Genomic DNA, 21723 nt, shown 5'->3' on the forward strand with positions numbered 1-21723 from the left:
TTTTTCGGTCAATTATGTTAGAAGCTACAAATTATTAGTAAATAAACTATAATTAATTAGTTTAATTAAAACCTCGTCAGTTTAAAATACAATTATAAAATGAATATTAAAATAATCTTCAAATATTTTTAATAATTTGAAAATATACAAAAGATAAATAGTTTAAAATAATCCTAGGTCTACATATTTTAAAACATGGATCATCAACTTCATTTAATAACGAGAAACCTAAGTCATTTAAATAACATTAAATAACCCTAATTTCTCCATAGAGAACCATAAGCGAACCATTTCGAGCATCTTAAACCTAAAAATCTCAAGAAAAAAAAAACCCGAGACAAAATGAAAAATTTTTCCATCTCAACCCAAAACCTTTTAGCTTTAAAAAAAAAAAATAACACAACAACCCCCTGCTGGGCCTTAGGCATAGAGCCTTAGAATAAGGTTTAGGCCTGAAAAACCGCAGATACACAAGAGTATATAGTGGAATATGGATGACAACATTATAGTGGACGAGGCTTAGCGTATGAAACTTTGGCTACGATGCTCTCGTACGGTTCTAGCCTGAACGTTTTAGGCCTACCAGCCAGAAGAGAGAGATAGACTAGGATGGCGTTGGTTGCCCCTAGCAACCGGATGCCTTCTTTATAATGGAAGGTGAAATAGGCCAGATTTTATCTATCTGGACATTCGTGGTGTGGTTATAATATAGGCTTAGCTTTTGTTTTTGATTACGTCGTGTATTTAATTTAAAATGCCGTGATGGAAGGGTTGCTATTTTTGGCTTTAATTAAACCAAAATGTTCAAGTTGTTAGGTGCAGTTTAATTTCTAAGTAATGATTCTCAGAAATATGCGAAGTTTGAAATTAGGCTTAAGGTTTGTTAGTTACCCCTAGCAACCATCCGGTTAGTTGTTAAGCCTAATTTAGACTACATAAATTTAAGTTGTTAGGTGTAGTTTAATTTATAAATAATGATTTAGACAGGCAATCTTCTGAAAAATATGAAAAGTTTCAAATTTAGGTTTAAGGTTAGTTCGTTACCCCTAGCAACCGGATAGATGTTAAGCCTAATTTAGACTCGTAGTAAAATAATTAGGGTTAGCAACCGCTTGGTATATACACTAGGTTAAAAATAGACTTAGGCTTAACTAAGGTCAAAGTTGAAAGGGTCAACCAGTTTGTGTCTGTAAAAATGCTGACCAAAATCGTGCTATAAAACTATTTGAATAAAATTTCAAAACACACTTAGGAAATATAGGCATAAACGTTCTTTTGAAAATTCCAAGAATACACTTTTGAAGAACCATAAAGTTGGTGTATAAAAACGCAATTTAACCATTATAGTTTTCTCAAAATATTTTTACTGTTTTACGATGATGCTTTTGTCTCGCGTGGAGTGGCGCTGGAGTAAGCGATAAAAATGTATTAAAAATTATAGTTAGGCTTAGCATTTTAGGCCTAGGACTAATATAGAAAATAGATGATGAAAAAGGATGCTTAACGAGTTCCCAAAATCCATTTTTAGTATTATTATTTTATTTTTCCTTTCTTTTTCCTTTTTGTAGCATCTTTGTTAGGATGTTGGGAAGTGGAAGAGGAGACGGAATGGGATGGGGATGGGGATGGGATTGTGGGAGTTTGAAATCTGATAAAGAAGGAAATAAAACAGGAACATCATTTCCGAAATTGTTTCCGTTACTTCCAGATAGTTATTATTTTATTTTTGGAACCTCGTAATATTTTAAAGGCCGGCTAGTGCTACGCTTTTGTTCATGTTTATGATCTAGAATTGTTAATGTTTATTTTTATTAGGTGTAGGTAGTCGTTTAGAGGCTTGATTAACAGGAGGTTTTCTATAGAGGTTGAGAAAGGTTGAAATTTTCAGAGGGAAACTTGAAAAGGGTTGAAAAATTCATAGGGAGACTTGAAAAGGGTTGAAATTTTCATAGGGAGACTTGAAAGGGGTTGAAAAGTTTATTGGGAGACATGAAAAGGGTTGAAAAATTCATAGGGGGCTTTGAAAAGGGTTGAAAAATTCATAGGGGGCTTTGAAAAGGGTTGAAAAATTCATAGGGAGACTTGAAAAGGGTTTAAAAATTCATAGGGAGACTTGAAAAAGGTTGAAATTTCCATAGGGAGCCTTGAAAAAGGTTAAAAAATTCATAGGGAGCTTTAAAATAGGTTGAAATTTTCATAGGGAGCCTTGAAAAAGGTTGAAAAATTCATAGGGAGCCTTGAAAAAGGTTGAAAAATTCATAGGGAGGCTTGAAAAGGGTTGAAAAATTCATAAAAGACTTGAAAAAGGTTGAAAATGCATAGGGAGACTTGAAAAAGGTTGAAAAATGTATAGGGAGACTTGAAAAAGGTTTAAATTTTCATAGGGAAACTTGAAAAGGTTTAAAAATTCATAGGGAGGTTTGAAAAAGGCTGAAAAATTCATAGGGAGCCATGAAAAATATTGAACAATTAATATACGAGCTTGTGAATTGTTTAAAAATAATTAGAATTCATAGGAGCTCTAGAAAATTATTCTTAAAAAAACATAGTTGCAAATTAGTTACAAATTAAAATAAAAAGAAAATTAATTACAACCTGATTGTTAAAAATAAAAATCCTCGTAACCGGATGTAGCTCAAGACATCGAGAACCAAAGGAGAATAGAAAATTCTTTTTCTTTCCTAAAACAATGGAAGTAGGGAAGAGGAAGAGGAAATAAACTCTGAAAAATAAATTTATAACTCCATCCTCTTTCAATCCCTCTCTCGCTGCCCCCAGCCCCATCTGCATTCTCTCTTGGGATGCATCCTTCTCTTTAGCATCTCCTTATTCTTGAGCCTCATTTGAATCTCAATCTAGAAGAAGGGAGCCCAACCTACCCCCACCATTCCCCTACTAGTAATCTTCACCGCTTAGCTTTGTGTCTTACAGTCTTAGATAGAGATGGGGCGATTTAAGTCTAGAGGCAATTAAACCTGGTTACAATACGGTTCGGAATTATTGATTAGGTTTAATAACAAACATCATAGCCCACTAGATCACGCATTAACACGCACACTCGCACCATAGCCCACTCGTCGTGATGCGCGTGATCGAGTGGGCTATGCTCGCACAGAATCCATGAGTCCCAGGGCCGGAAATAAGCGCAGGACACTGGACATTGTCCAATAAAATTTTAAAATGTCCCATAATTTTTTCAAAAACTAAGGGGGTCGCTGGACAGTTTGACCAATAAAATTTCCCAAGTTTTGATAGCTTGACTATGGAGATGCAACACTATTTTTGCACACTCCAGTGGACAATGTCCTATAAATTTTCAAGTCAAACAGGGGGTCACTGGACACATGTCCTATAAGAAATGTTTCTTATTTCCGGCCCTGTCCATGACTCATTAGCGCGAATCGAGTGGGCTGTGGAAAAAGTTAAAGCTGTCTGCTAGACGTTCTCTTTTTTTCGCGTTCCTTTGCTACGGTAAAAAGTGGAAGCTTTTTCTCCCAAAGACCCGAAAAACATAAAAAAACAGAACAGTGTGAGTAACTGTGAAAGAAAAACATTCATATGAGCCTTGACTGAAGGGAAAACGCTGAATCTTTAAATTGTTTATGGCCATGTTTTTTTAATATCATTAAAATGTTACGTATGTTATCTAAACAGGGAAACTGCGCTAGAAGTATGGATTTTCTGAAAGATTGTCGTGTTATGGTCGAACGTTTAAGCTGGTAAGTGATGAATATAATGCAACTTGGGTGTCATTAAGGCGTGTAACGGATCCAAACCTATTATGCCTTGAAAAGAAAAAGATCTTTCTTGCTATTTCAAAAATAAAAAATACTAGCGGAATAAATAATTTATACGAAGCTAGTTGTATTCAAAAAATGGGTTTGAGGAATTCCCTAATCTTGAAGAAAGTTGCAGTGTCCATTAATGGTCACAATCTTTTGAACTAGAGAAGCGTGTTTTTCTAGGCTTTGATAGCGAAAGCTACAATTTTTTGGGGAACCTTTCTTGTTATACGTTCGTTTTCTTCTGTTTGAAAAATTATTTTATTTTTAGTGAAGATTTACAATTTCACAAAGTCTCCGCGCAAAATTCCGAAATGAGTTTAGTAAATCTTCAAAGGGTGGCCATTAAAGAGGTATTTGAGAAATTATCGCAATATTGGCTGCGTTTAAGGCAAATATAAAATTAGGGAAACTTAATTGGTTTTTTAGGAAATGAAGACTGAGGAAGATTGTAATTACGATCACTTGAGTAAAGATGATCTTATCAATGAAGTTAAAGTCAGGGATATTCGAGTCAGGGAACTGGAAGCCCAGGTATTTTTAACTAGTGTGAAATTAAGCGCGGGAAATATTGAGACACGTTTGGTATCAGAGCCCGGCCATTTTAAATGTACTGAATGAGTTGTCGATGAAATCTTATTTTGTTTAGCGTAATGTTTTAATTTCAAACATGGCAAAAGAGAGAGTGAAAACATCATTAACGATAAATAAACAAGTCGACGAAATTGAAAGACTCAATAGGGTCAATAAAGAGTTGGAAAGGAGAATCAAAGATTTGATGGTATGGAACATTTTTCATTTTCATGGTCGATAGGAAAGAGTTACTCCAAAGGTTAAGAGTTGATTGTTTGAAAAAATAGGAGGAGAAAAGTGGAATGGATCAATTAGCTAACGATGAATTAGTGAAATCTGAACCCGTTGAAAATGATTCGGGAATTAATGGCCAGGAGTTATCTCTTCCAATTGTGACGCTGCGCAGTGTCGAAGATGTCAATGTCCAAGAAATTAGTCAAGAATCGCCTGTTTCTGAGCCTCAATATGTTGCGAAGAAAACTGATAGACAAAATCCAAGTATGCCAAAACTGAAGCGTGTTGATCCAAGGCCACTGAGAGGGCCAGTGTCTCTTCCTAAACCTGAACATAACCCAAATGAACTATCGGAATTGGCCTCCGTCTCGATGGAAGTCAATTCACCCGAAGTTCCGATTGAAGTTGGAAATAATAGTTCGGTGTCCAACTCGGAGACATTTCAAGAAATCGCTCCAAAGAATTCCGAATCACGTTGTTCGCAAATTGGTAAGTCATTTTATACTTTAATAATCTGAGTGACTGCCTAGAGTGGGGTTTCATATTCCTATCCCCAATGGGGGAAATATCATATTCCTAGTCAATCATTTCCACCTTCTCGATGTATAGGCTAATGACGTTTTCCACATAACTGCTCTTAGCATTACATTTTTTATGAAGTGCGCTTGAATGTTAATGTATTTTTGATACTATGTTGTAAATGGTGTGTGTGTGCGTGTGTCGTTTTTATATTTCGTTAATAATTTTCTGCAGGAAAGAAACGTTCAACTTGGATCAAACATTCTGCTGAATATAAAAGGGGTTCGCAACGTCGCGTTAGAAAGCGTAACAAAGAAAAACGCTTCAAATGTGATCAGTGTGACTATGCAAGTACGTGTAAGAGTGATTTGATCAAACATCAACGCATTCACAGTGGTGAAAAACGCTTCAAATGTGATCAGTGTGACTATGCCAGCACAATGAAGGGTAATTTGATCGCGCATCAACGCATTCACAGTGGTGAAAAACGCTTCAAATGTGATCAGTGTGACTATGCCAGCACAATGAAGGGTAATTTGATCGCGCATCAACGCATTCACAGTGGCGAAAAACCCTTCAAATGTGATCAGTGTGACTTTGCAAGTACGCGGAAGAGTCATTTGATCGCACATCAAAGCATTCACAGTGGTGAAAAACCCTTCCAATGTGATCAGTGTGACTATGCAAGCGGGCGGAAGAGTGATTTGATCAGACATCAACGCATTCACACTGGTGAAAAACCCTTCGAATGTGAAGAGTGTGACTATAGATGTACCCAAAAGATTCATTTGATCAGACATCAACGCATTCACAGTGGTGAAAAACCCTTAAAATGTGATCAGTGTGACTATGCCAGCACAATGAAGGGTAATTTGATCGCGCATCAACGTAGAAGTCACATGAATAACTAGATGGATTTGAAAATGCTGCTAGACAATGTAAAATTTCTTTAAAAACGAGCATTTTAAATTTGTTGGACAAAAACTATCTTTCTGTGATGTAAATGTTAATGCTAAAATAAAAAATACAGAAACGCCTCATCATCTTGTTGTGGTTGCGAGAGCGAATAAATACTTCAAACTTTTCTTCTCCTATCTTTTGCTCGCAATTAATTCCACGAACGTGTGTTAAACATTTTGAGGGAAATATTTAACGAGGTTAGTACTCCCTATTTATTTGATGTTCATCAGATTTATGTGGATAACGTTTTTTCGCGGTAAACATTCTTAACGCAATTTTTACCTCTATAGAGTAATTTCTTTCCCATATACGGCAACGTCATAACCCTCTATCTCTTACCTTAGTGATATCCCCCCTCCCCTTCCCTTCCGGGGGCAAATAGTATTCTCTAGTACAAAGTTGCCCCTAACGTAGGGGATACACAGCTCACTCCCCCTCTCAACTGAAATTACTCTATAGCCTGCAAAGAGGAGAGAAAGGTGATAGAAACGCGCTTTATAAAATGCGCTAAAAAATGTGAAAATATAAGGGGGTAGTTAAAACAATTTTCTAAAAGTTTAGTTTCGGGACTCGTATCCTTTCCGCGTGGGTGGATGGACCTCCTTGTCTTGTCTCTGTCATCCCCTATGTCAACTATGCGCGAGAAAGCTGCGTTCAGGCGCCGCGACGTACCGTCCGTAGATTTACCCCCGTTTTCAACACGCATGGATCACGGCTGCCTATACTGATTATCTCTCCGTCTCTCTCTCTCTCTCTCACTCTCCTCTTTGTTATAGGAACGTTACGCTATTGAGAGGTACTGTCTGGTACGTTTCTGTGTCTGTCTTTCTGTTCTTTGTTACAATAGAGCGCGATCGCGGGTTGCACATGGAAGTAAACGAGTTCCCCATTTCTGAACTGCGTACGCTTTTTCCCGTAATTGGGTAAATTGTATTTCACTATGTTAACTATTTTACTCGAGTACCGATCCACCCTTTTAGTGGCCACTATTCCTTCATCTGCCTATTCTCTCGTCCATTCCACATAAACCGAATCTTTCGCATCGTCTTCTAACTCCACCACCTTCTGGTATCCATCTATTTCGTATAAAAAATCTTTCAGATTACCTTGTACTTCATTAACATCGTTAGGGGTACTCGATGTAACGAGTAACGTATAGCCTCCAAATGGCGGGACATCCACCAAATGTTCGTGCAACTGTTCTTATCCTCCTTTTTCGTGATTCACAACCCTTATGAACTTCGTTTTTGTGTAATTAAACCAGACCTACGCGCAACTTTAAACTTCATTATTAGTTTCATCGCATTAAGTTCTAATGAAACTAACGATTTAACAACAATTAAGGTAGGAACAAAGAAAAGTGGAAAAATACAAAGTCACATGAATGAATAGATGCATTTTCATTTTCTACATATAATGATTGGGCCGAAACTGTGAAACAAACCTTCTCCGTTCTGATGGGTAGTATCGGAAGCGGTGTACATTTTCAGAGACAAGACACTTGAAGCACTATCCAATTTTTACAACGTCATTTTCAGAATTAATTTTGTATTAAATATAATAAAATTCACACAGAGAATGCTAAAATGAAAAAAATCGTAATTAATTTTGGATAAGTTTGTTCCAAACGCATTTCCAAATGTTTGAGCTTTTCTTCTTTCGAACGAGTTCCATTTCTACCACCAGCTAGCCCCCTCAGAACATTCATTGCCGCTTAAATTGTAGTTTAAGTGTAGCTTTGCATGTTCGCGGAAGGGAGGCCATTGAGCCACGGAAAACCTTGCGTCTTCTGTGTCTAACTGGCATGTATCCAATGAGCCGTCTCTGTAGGATCATAGACATATTTGCTTTACTGTCGCGACTACTTCTAAGGGCAAAAATCATTTTGCATCACTCCGTGTGGTTTCCAATGTGATACCCAGGGGTGAGGCTTTCCATTGGGGTATTCTCTCTATTACCAAGAAGCACCGCAAGAGGCAGTTAGAGTTGGCTAGCCTCCCTTGCTCCGTCTGGCGTTGCTATTTGGCGTGAGACGGTGAGAGAGAATACCTCAATAGCGGCCTCTCCTATGTGTATTGTTTCCTCTGTATGTAATTTCCGAATTAGTCTATTAAGTTCACTTGATAAAAATAATTTAAATAAATTTTCATAAATATTTCTTTGTCAAATCGTTAAAAATTCATTAAAGTCGTCGATTTAATGAAGAACTTTTCCCAATGGACCTTTACAAAACTGTCTTTACGACACGGTAATTATGGATTAAACCTCAAACCCTCAAAGTACTGAATCAATAAGTCAGTATATAAAAGGGCCTAAAAAGAAAAATAAATTAGTTCTAAGGAAACGAGATTTAGGATCTAGTAATGTGTTTTCTTTTACTTGCAAGTCACTAATTGACGAAGACGGTACGGTATTTAGGCTAAAATTACTGCGGGACTAATTGACCCTAAAAGGAACCCACCACCAAATTACTAAATTATCAAAAAGCTAGCTAGCTATAGGAGAAAAATATATACGTAAAGGATTTTCTCTAGAATTTTTGCGCTTATAAACTGAGGTCTTTTTTATCCCTAGAGGTAACCGCACGCAGTTTCACGGATCATTTAGGATTTTGGGTGAAAAAAAAATGTATTAAAAATGAAATCAGGCATCCAAGCTTGCTTTGCTCTTACTAAATTCTAGAGGGCCGGTAGGCCCTTCTAGATAAGAACTCACACCCTCCCGTAATGTTAAAGAAATAATTCACAGATTTTAGGCTTAGCGTCCCATAGAAAAAGGATGGGATTTTTGGTGATCCACTCCATCGAATAACTCAGAAAGTACTGCGAAGTTAAGGTTCGGAACACTTTTAAATTATCCAGCAACTATTGAATGTTGAACTTCTGAAGTTTGATTAAGAACAATTAAGTCTAAGTATTTTATTTTAATTAATTTATAAATCATGGTAAAACCGTTACATATATTACACTGTTTGCATAGCATTTTGTTCAGCCTTTATCGGGTTTGTGGCGCATAGGATAACGCGTCTGCCTATGGAGCAGAAGATTGCAGGTTCGAGTCCTGGCAAGATCGGTGTTTATTTTCACAGATCTTTTATTCAACATAAATGAAATAATCCTATAAATACAATGCTTGGATAATTTTTTGTTACGAAGTACGGGCTTGTGGCGTATGGGATAACGCGTTTGCATTCGAAGCAATACATTGCAGGTTCGAGTCTTGGAAAGCTCATTGTCTATTTTTGATGAAGAATCTTAGTATATATAAGGGAAAATTCTTAAATAACAAACTTTCAATGAAATGGGCTCGTGGTTTAGAAATAACTTTTTTTAAAATCTATACAAAAAGGTCAACTAAACTTAATTGAGTCACCAACCGCCCTTTTATATGAAATAAGTTACCACCCGCCTATCTATGGTGAATTAATTTACCACCCGCCTACCAATTGTGAATTAATTTACCACTCCCCTGCCAAATGATTTAAAATTTTAATCTTTCCCATAAAATAATGAGAGGCACTTGGAGGGAGCCAATATGCTCACGAACATCTTACTGGAACATCGAATTTATTACGTTTGACAAGCATATAATTGTTTTTATAATAGATTAATACAAATTAAGGCTGAAGGAACAGATATTATATAAAAAAGACTTGGTTTGCCCAAGCCTTAAAAACAAAACGATAAGAGTTTCTCCAGTTGTCTGAAGCGCGGATATTATTTTTTTTCTATTGAATATTAAAGACAATCCGTATTTTATTACTACTCTTTAGAATTTAATTCAATCACCTGATTTTACTGCTAATGGATTAGTTTCCTATAAATTAATTGAAATAAAAAATTACTTATCTCAGATTTTTCAACAACAATTCCATTTTCCTGAAACATTTTATCATGCATTTATTATTTTGAGGGATATCGTGTAAATTTAATCAAATTGACTCTTTCTTTTTTAATTTCCGAGAATTTTCCTTTCAAAAGGTTTAAAACAAGTTTTCATAATGTTGTCCACTAAATACCAACTCAACCAAAACTTCTAAAATCTTCCCCACAAGTACTGATATACACAGTTCAATAATTGTGACTGTACTTCAAGAGGAAACGAACCCCTTTATCAAATATAAGAAAGGTGATAACAGCCCCCTTTTGAATTCGAAAAGACCGCATATAATACATTATTAATGAGAGTATTATTTGAAAATTAAAGTACGTTCCTATTGAAAAGAAAAAATTTCATGATAAAATGTTTCAGGAAAATGGAATTGTTGTTGAAAAATCTGAGATAAGTTATTTTTTATTTCAATTAATTTATAGGAAACTAATCCATTAGCAGTAAAATCAGGTGATTGAATTAAATTCTAAAGAGTAGTAATAAAATACGGATTGTCTTTAAAATTCAATAGAAAAAAAATAATATCCGCGCTTCAGACAACTGGAGAAACTCTTATCGTTTTGTTTTTAAGGCTTGGGCAAACCAAGTCTTTTTTATATAATTTTGAAAAATGATCTTTCCGTAGCTGTAATGTATTCAACTATAGCATATATTCCAATCGGAATTCGCCGTTGAATTATTTATATTAAATACGATTACGTATTGATAGCAAAAAGGGTTATTCTGTGATTGGTTGTTTTTAAAATATCTATTTAAGTATTTCCATAAGTTTATAAGTGATATGTTCCATCCATAAGTTTGTAAAGTCTGGTAACTTAGAAACTGGAGCTTGTAATTTTGAAGTGAATGAGGTAGGTCATAGATTCGAGGTAAAGCGACTGACATAGGCCTGGTGCATGAGGCGCTGCTGTCAAAGGCCTAATTAGTAATGCAGACTAAATAGGAGCTAGATGGAATGGTCCTGAAAAATTAATTAACCACCGAGTGTAATAAGTACTTCAATTCGCGCTTCCGTCGTTCTCCCTCGAACTATAGTCTCTAGCATTACGAACTGTATAGGTAGTGTCATACTTATCATGTAACATATCTTATAAACTTATGGTGGTACTTATACAGGATGTCTATTTTAATTATCGTTTAAAATAAACTAATTTAACGTTAGTTAATATTAAATATTTTAAAGTGATAATGAAAAGACCACACCCGTCTTTGGACCAAATTTGGGGGTCGGGTCGTCCTGTATCAAATTCAATTGAGCTGAAATTTACGCCTTTTTTCTATTGGATGATTTACGTGTATGACGTGGATTGAGATTGGGAGCAAAAACCGCTGAATTGAATAATAGGCCTTGGCCAAAAAAAAGGGTCGTATATCGTTCGTTACGTTGGGATATATCTTCTTTCTTATTATTAGGCCTAGATTCGTTTCCATGACAACCCAACCTTTACACGCGCCATGTACGATAAAAATTACCCAAATATTTCTTACTTTAGGCTAAAAATAGGCCTAAGGAATTTCTTCGAAATATTTTTTGCAAAGATGAAGTAGACGTGAAGGTTGTATGCCGAATATTCGCCTTTTTCCCTAGTTGTTATTCGTGACTTGGCGAAAAGTTTTATTATTTTAAATTGGGGAAAAGCTTAAATTTTAGAATATTCGTGATTAGGCAAGCATGTCACTGCTCGGCTTCAGACGAGTATATAATTTCTAGTGAAATATTTTATCAAATGTTCGCGTTTCAGTAGTGCAAGGTTCATCTTGTTATTCGTAATAAGGCGAATAATTGATTATGCAAAGGATTTTAGAATATTCGTGAAAAGGCGAGCACTAAACTGAATGTTCTCGATTTCAAACAAGCAATTTGCTTGGCATTTGGCAAATAATGCAGACTATTACGATAGAATATTCGTGAAATGGCAAGCACTGCTCGATTTCAGACGTGAGTAAGTTTGCTTGGCATTTAGCGAATATTACAGAACATTATTCGTGAAAAGGCGAGCACTGAACTGAACTAAGATTTGTGCTCGATTTCAGACGTGAGTAATTTTCTTGGAATTCGGCGAATAAAACCGGAATATGTGACGCCTTAACACTTTACACAAACACGTAAAGGGAAAAAAGTACCCTACCATTTCTTTTTTTAGATTTTGAAATTCTGTGGTCATTTGTAACGTAAACTGGATCATACGATCCCATCAGAAAAAAGAACAAAATTTCAAGCATATCTCCCTCGCCCTCGCCCTTATTATCCACTTCGCTTTGAACCTTTTCTGTTACTTCAAGTTAAAATCAAAAGTTTTATCAATCTAAGATCAAAGCTTGAAGGAATCAAACCCTAAACTTAAGCCTTTGCTATAAATTGACGTTGAAAAGAATTTTTCAAACCAAGGCTTAAGTGAAAAAAGGGGGGGGGGAAGAAAGAGTGCTCAACGGTTGAGATTGCCTTCTTGTTAAAAGTTAAGAGTTTCTTATAGTTTTCTTTTCCTTTTTTTCCAAGCCAATCGGAAACCGAGAATCGAGGGCATCAGCCAATCAAATACCTCAGTTTTTTTGTTTTTTTGTATTACCTGAACTGATTTTTCAATGGACTTCAACATTTAATGTCAATATTATATTGAGTGTTATTCACTGCGAACCCCACTTCAATCGAGGTGTCGGTTACTTACAAAGGCAGGCTTTTGAAAAATTCTTTAAGCCTTGTTTATTTATATTTATATTTTTATTTAATCTCGCGCCAAATTTCACGCGCCATTAGGCCTTGGCAATTAATTTGTAATGTCACGTGCTTTGTTTTTTTTTACTTTTAAATTTCGCACGTGCTTTTAAAATTATTGCAATATCACGTGATTTGTGGATTAGGTCGTCGCACGTGAGTTAGATCAAGCTTTGTACGTATTAATAAAACAAAGTTGAACAACGACAAAATCACGATATCGTTGATGGGAAATTTGCGACTTAAGCCTTTTTCTTTTGATGTCAGTTTTACTTAAAAGCAGTGTTTAAGGCTAACGTACCTTAGCCCAACCCTTTTCTTACTACGTAGTAATGTTGACTGTGAAATATCTACTACGCTTGGGACCCAACAGGACCGAGAAATTCTAGGAAATTGTCATTTTTATTGGCTGCCTTTATGGTAGGGTTAACACACGTCATAAGGAGTCATAAACATTTTATCCTTCAATGATTTTCAAGGTCAAGTCTGATTAGTTCTTTCCATCCATAAGTTAATTACACTTGTCTCTGTGGAAGGGTCCAGTAAATGGTTAACAATTAACATTAAGCCATTTTTCTGCATGGTCCTTGCCAGAACAGTTGAGAATTTCACACGTCACAAATGACTGGCAAATCACTTATATATATTTATTTTTAATTAATATTTTAACCTTGTGTTAATTATATTATTATGTATTAATTAAATTAACTTTAATTAAGCACTATGCCATTGAACTTATAGTTGCACTGGACATTGGTCACGCAAATTTACAGTTGACCCTTGAAGATTTATTATTAACGCCTGACCAATTTAGCAAGGGTTAATCCTTTACTTCTACAGAGGGGTCGAACATTGACCATAAATTAAGTAGTCCATTTTGAGTGAATGTATACTGAATTCTATCTTGGCATGAAAGTGTCTAACACCTCTTTATACACCTCTACATATAAGGGGCGATGAACGGGACCCACCCCAAATTTAGAAACTCTTGGGGTCAAATTCTGACCAGGCTTGACCAAACCCATTTACGATGGAAACGATTAAATTTTTTGGGGGTATTTACGTGCAGGTCATTTATAATTCATGTACAGTGTGCAATAGTGAAATACAAGTTAAAGTAAGCAATTGTACATGAGTTAGAGTTGGGTATACTGAGTATTGAATTGAGATGGACTTACGTATAGGGTTTAAGGTTTGGGTTTGGTACTATGGAGTTTATTGGCCGGATGCCAAATGGATCCTGCAATGATAAGACCATACCACCTCCAGCAACGGAAAATCTATTTTGTCAGAAAAGGAAGGGTTGTTTATATGCATTTCCATGTATCGTTACATTAAGGGTGAAAGGTCAAGCGTTATAACGTCATAGACTTTGTAAATAATTCTAAAAGGGGCCAGCAAATTAAGATAAAATAATTATTTTCGTTACCAAATTAGTTGGCATAAATTATGATTGCAGGACTTCAGCTTAGGGGGATACATTAATTCATTTACTTCCCCTACCCTAATTTTCGAGCCTACATTTAAACAGAGTGATTACACTTTGAAATTAATTTGTTCAAAAGTGACCTTGATATACCACCATCCAGACTACAATACAGTTTTAAAACCAATCCCCTGTATATAAGGACTATCTAATAGTGGACTGTTTATACCAATATGAAGAATTAGTCTGATGTCTGTCTAGGTCGCTCTGCTCTGTCTTTCGTGTTGTCTGCTAAAAATAACCCAGAAACAAGAAAACAATGCAGTTTTTTCTCTCTCTTCTTCTTGGACAGTATTTTGTCAAGCCAACTTCTTCTGAGTGTCGTTTCATCATATTCGCGGTTGGTTCCAAGGGTACAAGGACAGACAGCTATAAGTGTTGTCATCATCAGTATATACTAAAAGGAATTGACCCTCGACGGTTGAAAGATATAGTACTTAGTGGTCAATGACATTCTTACATAGTTGGTTTATTAGTTATTTATTTGATGACAGAGTGGTAACGTCATTTTACCTGGAAATCCTGGAAAATTCAGGGAATTTTAAAATTGTAATTTAGAAGTGTTGCCAGATATTTGTGACGCGTGCAATTCAACCGCTTATCTACAACAGAAGTCCAACTGAGAAGCTTGTAGTATTATGTTCGATTCCACAAGAACGAGTTATTCTTTTGAAATAAGTTATTTAGAGTTTAAAAGAAATCTTTCTCTCTCTCTCTCTCTCTCTCTCTCTCTCTCTCTCTCTCTCTCTCTCTCTCTCTCTCTCTCTCTCTCTCTCTCTCTCTCTCTTTCCAGGGTTCGTATGGAACCTGGATAACCTGGAAAACCTGGATAAGTCAGGGATACGGAAAATAGGGGAAAAAGTCAGGGATTAAAAACATTTTCCTAAAAAGTCAGGGATATGTCAGGGATTTCGTTTGGTATATCAAACCATGCTTCGAGCAATGCTTAATATGAGCCAGGTGTGATGAAGTGGGTTCTGGTAAACACCTTAAAATGGTCAGGGATATTGCTAAAATTTGGTCAGGGATATCCTGGAAAAGTCAGGGATTTTCAATGTAAAAATTTCGTACGAACCCTGCTTTCTCTCTCTCTCTCTCTCTCTCTCTCTCTCTCTCTCTCTCTCTCTCTCTCTCTCTCTCTCTCTCTCTCTCGAAAATAAAAGTCCGTCAATCCAAATTATCTTTGCATCCATTGAAAAGTCCGAATATAAAATAAAAAATAGTTAAGCCTTTTCTTCAAAGTAACTTTTTTTTAGAAAAGTCCAACTGCATGGTTGGAAAGTCTTTTATTGTGTCGGGGAAAATAACCCACCCAAGTAGCGGTAAAGAAGGGGAGGGTTTTACCAGTACGGTCCGTATTTAATAAGGGGTTGGTCGGTTGGGTTTTCAACCATCAAAATTTAAGAAAGGAAACCCACATTTCTAATGGAAAAGCTAAAAGGGTTTAAAGGAATGGTTGTACTTAAGTTTTTTCTTGGTGTATAAAAAAGGATGTTTTTTGAAACCGCAATTACTTGGGTACTGTTCTATTTAGAAGCAAATTATTGATACCTTTCAGTAGAAGATAATTGGGACTATCATATCCTAGAAGGAATTGTCGTTATCATTTTAATTATCAGAGTTCTGACATCATAAAGTCAATTAAAAAAAAGATAATAATAATAATACATAGTTTTCAGACTATATGAGGATTTTTACCTTTTATACTGCAGGAGACCAGGCTACTTGGCGGTAAAAGTAGCATCACCTCCTGCAGTGTAAATGGTATCAATCCTCTTTGTCTGAAAACAATGAATAATAATGTCTCAAGTCTTAATTGACATAAACCCAAGTATTTATTACCATTGAATAGAGAATCATTTTATTTATCACACCATTAACTCATTTCAAAAATAATAATTTAAAATAACGGATTCATTAAAGACGTTTCTTCCAAAGTAAGTCAAGAAATTAATGTTTATTATACCTGTGAATTTAGGGGTTGGGGTTTCGGGGTTTCCATGGGGGTTTGGGGTTTAGGTTTTCCTTTAAAATAAAAATTTATTATCGAAGATTGGTATGGCCAAGTAAAGCCCAAAAGAAGTCTAGTTCTAAGGCCCTTTTTTATAACCTCTGGTTGTTCGAAGACATTTATTGATTCGACATTTCGGATGTAGAGGAACGTTGCCTTGAAGGGGGGGAGGTGCCACCAAGGAAGGGGTGGGGGGGGGTCCAAAGAAGATTAGGAAAAGAAACGGACAACAATAGGAATAAGGAAAGCTCCAAGGAAAGCTGTAAGGAAAAGACCGGGGGGAGGGGAAAATTCCCTCCATAACACCCCTACTTCCCACCTCCCACTCAAACATCCAATGGAAAGTCATAAAATAGAGAACTCCTTTCTCCCTTTTCTATTCTTTACTTCTTCTTGAAACCAGCATGGACACGTTCCCGACAAAAATATTAAATGAAACAGTTTTAGCTGCATGGAAAAATGCACCATGTAAAATAATTCGAGCTGTAAAGTTAGTATTTGTAAAATTATTCGAGCTGTTAGTATTTTAGTACTTAGTCATGTTAACAGTGTTCTAAAGTGGTTTTTTCTTATTTAATTTTGGCTTTAAAGTTACCAAACATTTAATAAAATCCATTGGGGAAATTTAGATAAACTAATCTTTATAGATGACGGATATTACCTGGCTAATAATATAACCTATCTCGCTGCATGTGCCTTGCCTGACCTCGGGTTGCTATCAACCAATAAAATCACACAATTAGAAAGACGTCATCAGGATTATTAATAGGCGTGACGTGAAGTCCGGTATACCCACAAAACCCGAATTCATAGGAATCAATATGGTTACACACAATGATTCCAAGTATCTGTATGCATTCCTGCGTATAAGTTATTATAACTTCTCTCCGGGTGTTTGTTGTAACTGCTAAGTTTCTTTTTCTAGTTTTTCACTCTTTAGAAGCTCGGTTAAGCCTTGGTTTTATTGATAGTTCCATACTAGTTTTTAGGGTTAAAAAGACTAAAGAGGCTGTTAGTCCTGCTCTAGAACTCAGGAGAGAGGGTATCCTATAGTCTAGATGGATGACCAGACGTCTCCCGTCAAAGCAGAAAGCGGAGTGCTAAAGGAGAGATAAAACGTACGCCAACTCCAAAGACAATCCTTTAACTGTTATCATAAGTTAAGTCATACTTTATATAAGAAACGGACTATGGTTATCACTTATCACCCTTCAGAGCTTTTGATATTCTGCCATAGGTTTTGCTTTTCATTAGGAAACTTTAGATTCCAATAGACTATTACATTAATTCCAGAAAGAGAAGCAAAAACAAAGACCACAGGGATGGGGAGGTCAGTCGCCTTCTTGGGTTAATTTCCCTGGCACCAAGAAGCACCACCGCTAGAGGGCAACAGCGCGAGTTGTCTAACCTCTCTCTCTAACAATGGAAAGCTCTATTGGCACGGGAAGATACAAACTTATACTGGAATTATTCTTACTTATGGCGATATAAACGTTCTTTTCCTTGATTGGCATTGGAGTAGAGGGTGGCCAAGCTTATACGCATTTCTTTTTAAAGGCAGTCAAGTGTTAAAGGTCCTAGGGACAATGGCTATAGTTGGTCCTTGTTTGGCCTCACCCTAGTATCCTAGATTCCTGAATTCAGGATATGACTTAAAGGCCAGAAAAACAGGCCAAGTTCTTTTGTGTTCCTGCTGCATGTGTAGGCTAGTTTCTTTGCGACTCTGCTTTTCTTTTGGAGAGAGTATCAGTATAACAGAAGGGAATTATCACTAATGTTATCAGAAACGTACTTCCGGATTTTAAATAGGAAATGGTTTTTTTTTTTTAATTTATGCCAACTAATTTGGTAACGCAAATAATTATTTCTTCTTAATTTGATGTACATCTTTAGAATATTTTTGAGCACTTTAAGGATTTATTTGCTTCTGTCTTTATATCAGTAATGGGTGTCTTGTTTCGGGGCCAGTGTCCAATTTAATTTAATCCCATCTGTTTCCAAAATAATATAAAATATCTTTCCACTTTCGCAAAGACGCCTTTTCCGTCCAAAACGCATTCGTTTTCGAGGAAGCTTACTTTCTCTAGGAGAAATGTATCTTGTTAAGCCTAAATCTCGGGCCTAACTCATATATATAGGGGTAGATGTAATTTTTCACGCGCCATACTCTTATGATACATTTTTTCCCGCTTTTTTCTCGACCACAAAAATTAGAAAAAGCACGTCACGTGGAGATTAATAGAGCGCTCGTGTTTATAACAATGTCACGTGAGATGCTCTTCACTTCATTGTAGTGCGAGAATTTAAAATTAAATAAAATAGGCTTAAAAATAGGCCTTGGCGTTCTTTTTAATGCAATATTTAATTTTCTTAAGTGTTTACAAAAACTTTAATAAGGAAAGATGATTTTTCGTTGGCATTTTTTAAGTTTTGAAACTCATATTAAATTTAATTAAAATCTATTGATTTATTTTATGTAAAATAGTATTTTTTTTAAAAAAAGGTTATGACGTAGGAGCTGGGTTCAGCCCTTTGATTAAAGTTTAATCTCATCGTTTACGAACGATCATTAATAATGAATAATTATAGCAGACGATTATTTATGAAGAAAATACAAAGGGGGACGGATATAAATTCCTTTTAGTTTTTAGAAAAGCTACGGGTGAACTTAATAAAAAAAAGATATTATCCTTCCCCTCTGTCTGTCTCGCGCTCGCAATATAAATGCAAAGAAGCTTCAGGCACGTGAATGTAAGAAAATCATTCGGAATATGCTCTACTACCAAAAGAGCTAAATCCCAATTTAATCGTATTAAAAATCAGTTAAACAGTAAGATTAAGCCTTATGCATATTACGATTGATTCTGAATATTCAAGTAGTGGCACCTTCCTGCCTTTATCAGTGTTAACTACTAACGCAGGGTGCCTATTCTTCTACTTATTATTCTTTTTTTCCTTCCTTTCGCAAACAGAGGGTGGTGGATTTGATATTAATGGCAGTTCCCGGCCTTTATCAGTGTTAAGTTTCATATAGATTGCCTTTACTCCATTTTTCTACTCTCTCAGCATCTTCCGGGGCCCGCTGTCTTTAACGGTAATGGCAGATAATGCCTAAATCCCATTGAGTTATAATACGCCTTGCCATTTCTCCATTATATCCATCCATCTTCTTGGTTAGGCTTCCTTATTACGCATATTCAGTGTGAATTTTTTCCAATATTAATGGCAGCTTCTAGCCTTGACAAATGCTAAGCTCAGTGAAGTTATAACCCGGGGTGCTCTTTCTCTATTTTTCTATCCTTTCTCCTCAGCATCTTCCACTTCAATTTGTTTTTTTTATCGATTCCTTCTCTCTAGGATGGTATTCTGTAGTTGCATGGGACAGATGTGAATTTGCAGTGACATCATGCGACGGACAGTGTAAATACAGGGAGGGGAGGGATACCTATTTTTTGACAAGGGGGTAATCACTCTTAGATATATTATCTTTGTAGTATAATTATCTAGAAAATTATTTACATTTCTTGGTAATATTAAATATATCTTGAAAAGTTGCAGATATTTTCTGCATTTTATAGCGAATCTGAGTGAATAGCCCCTTGGATTAGGAAAGGGGTATATTTTTCACGAGGGGGTAATCACTCTTAAATATATTATCTTTGTAGAATAACTATCTAGAAAATTATCTACATTTCCAAGTTATATTAAATAGATCTTGAAAAGTTGCACATAATTTCTGTATTTTATAGCGAATCTGAGTGAATAGCCCCTCGGATTTGGGGAAGGGGTCTATTTTTCACGAGGGGGTAATCACTCCTAAGCATACTATCTTTGTAATATATTTATCTAGAAATTTATCAACATATTTAGGTAATATTACATAGAGCCTGAAAAGTTTAAGATAATTTCTGTATTTTTCTAACGAATCGGAGTGAATAGCCCCTCGAATTAGTGACATTTTCATTTCCTTTATTAACTGTTAACTCATTTAATTAGAAGAGATATGGACCCCATGCTGTGTGGGTCCCCATGGGGGTCCTTGAATATACCAGGCCATATATTAAAACCTTTTTATTTTGGGTTCATGAATAAATGCAAGCATTTAATCTGAGTGTATTTTTTCCTTTACAAATTAAAGGTCTTTAAATTAATTAGTACCGTTTTTAATAGAAAGTTTACTTTATATTTTATAATATTTAAATTAGAATTTCGCATCATAAAGCGTGCATTCATTTATGGATGGAATATTTGCTTAAGGCAAAAAAAAAAAACCGGTTTTCTTTCATATCTAAGCAAAACTGGTATAGCCTAAGCAAACGGCGGGAAACTCGTGAGACATTTCGCGGGAAAACATTGACAGATCTTTTTTTCACGGCTCGCGCACCCTTATCCCAAGTACACTCAAAATGAAATGCACTTATGGATATAACTTAGGCGTATTTATACGTAATGTTAGATCTCGTAGGAAAGAAAATAGTCTTGATCAAGTTAGTGTCATCTCTATTTTTACTGACACGCGCGCTTTTTCCATCTAGCGCGCGAGCAAAGTGTTAATAGAGAGTTTAAGAAGGAAAAAGCGTGCGCTGGCAACCTTGGAGAAAGAAAGTTTGATACTGGAGTGGTGTATATATAGTTGGGGTTGTATAAAATTCCCAGCATGCTTTGTAAGGCTGGACATCATCGGTGGCAATATTTTTACTAGCTTAGTCACGTCTTGTTGATGTAATCAGCTGACACCTAAAGCTTATGCCCAATAATCTAAAAAGGGTTACTATGTATGAGTAAATTTTACGGTCATCCATATCTTAGAGTATGATTACTACACCAGTATAAACTAACCTCCTCCAGAAGGTCAACGTTAAGCCTAATTTTTAAAATCTCGTGCTTTCATTTATTTGAAGCGCGAGCGTTTTTCTTTCAATTTCTTAACCTCTCTAGGGCGATAGCCCATAGTCTCGCGCTAAAATGGCGCGGGCGTTTCCCGCGCTCTTGAGCTTCTATATTCCTTCCTCCCTGGCGCTTAAAGCTAGACACTAGTCAACTCCAAAACATTCTCCAGACTCCATCAGAATATATATCTCAGTGGCGCCACCTTTTAACTAAAAAGAAATAGCGGGGAAACCTCTTAGAAAGCACTCCCCTCTTGCTGCCTCTATCAGGGGTCGTGACCCCTCTGGGTTTTTCTCGTGAAACACTGATTCCTCAGTCGCATTCCATTGGTTACTTTAAAAGTATAGTTCTTTATGTTTAACAGATAGTTCATGACATCACGAATTTTCCCCTAATTAATCCGGTTATTATCCTAAATTTATAATCATCCTTTATCTTTAATCTCATTAATTAAAATGGTAAATACCTTTCCTTCTCCGAAGGGATTGTCTCCCCCTGATCTTCAATAATAGAATAATCCAATTAAGAAATTCCTCTACCTTAATTACAACCGAGAAATATCCCAGTCCCATGCACCAAACGTCTAGTCTTTAAGCTTTTGCCTGTCTTTATCCAATCACACGTGACGCGTACGTCTCTTTATTCGAAAATGAAGCCATTTAAA

General features: G+C 36.0%; 2 protein-coding genes across 10 annotated transcripts in view; both read left to right on the plus strand.

The window, feature by feature from the left end:
- Positions 1–21723, plus strand: part of LOC149653821 (uncharacterized) — a 64821-nt gene that overhangs the window by 10690 nt on the left and 32408 nt on the right. The gene's annotated exons all lie outside the window — the stretch shown is intronic.
- LOC149653822 (uncharacterized) lies at positions 4148–6019 on the plus strand. The gene is made up of 4 exons (XM_089846647.1): positions 4148–4316; positions 4432–4563; positions 4643–5078; positions 5343–6019. The coding sequence occupies exons 1-4, from the start codon at positions 4215–4217 to the stop codon at positions 6017–6019; spliced, it is 1347 nt and encodes a 448-aa protein (XP_089702773.1). The 5' UTR covers positions 4148–4214.

This window comes from Phalangium opilio, unplaced genomic scaffold (assembly GCF_054372755.1).
Source record: "Phalangium opilio isolate 3A_F unplaced genomic scaffold, DU_Popi_V2 ptg000081l_1, whole genome shotgun sequence".
Taxonomy (NCBI): Eukaryota; Metazoa; Arthropoda; class Arachnida; order Opiliones; family Phalangiidae; genus Phalangium; species Phalangium opilio.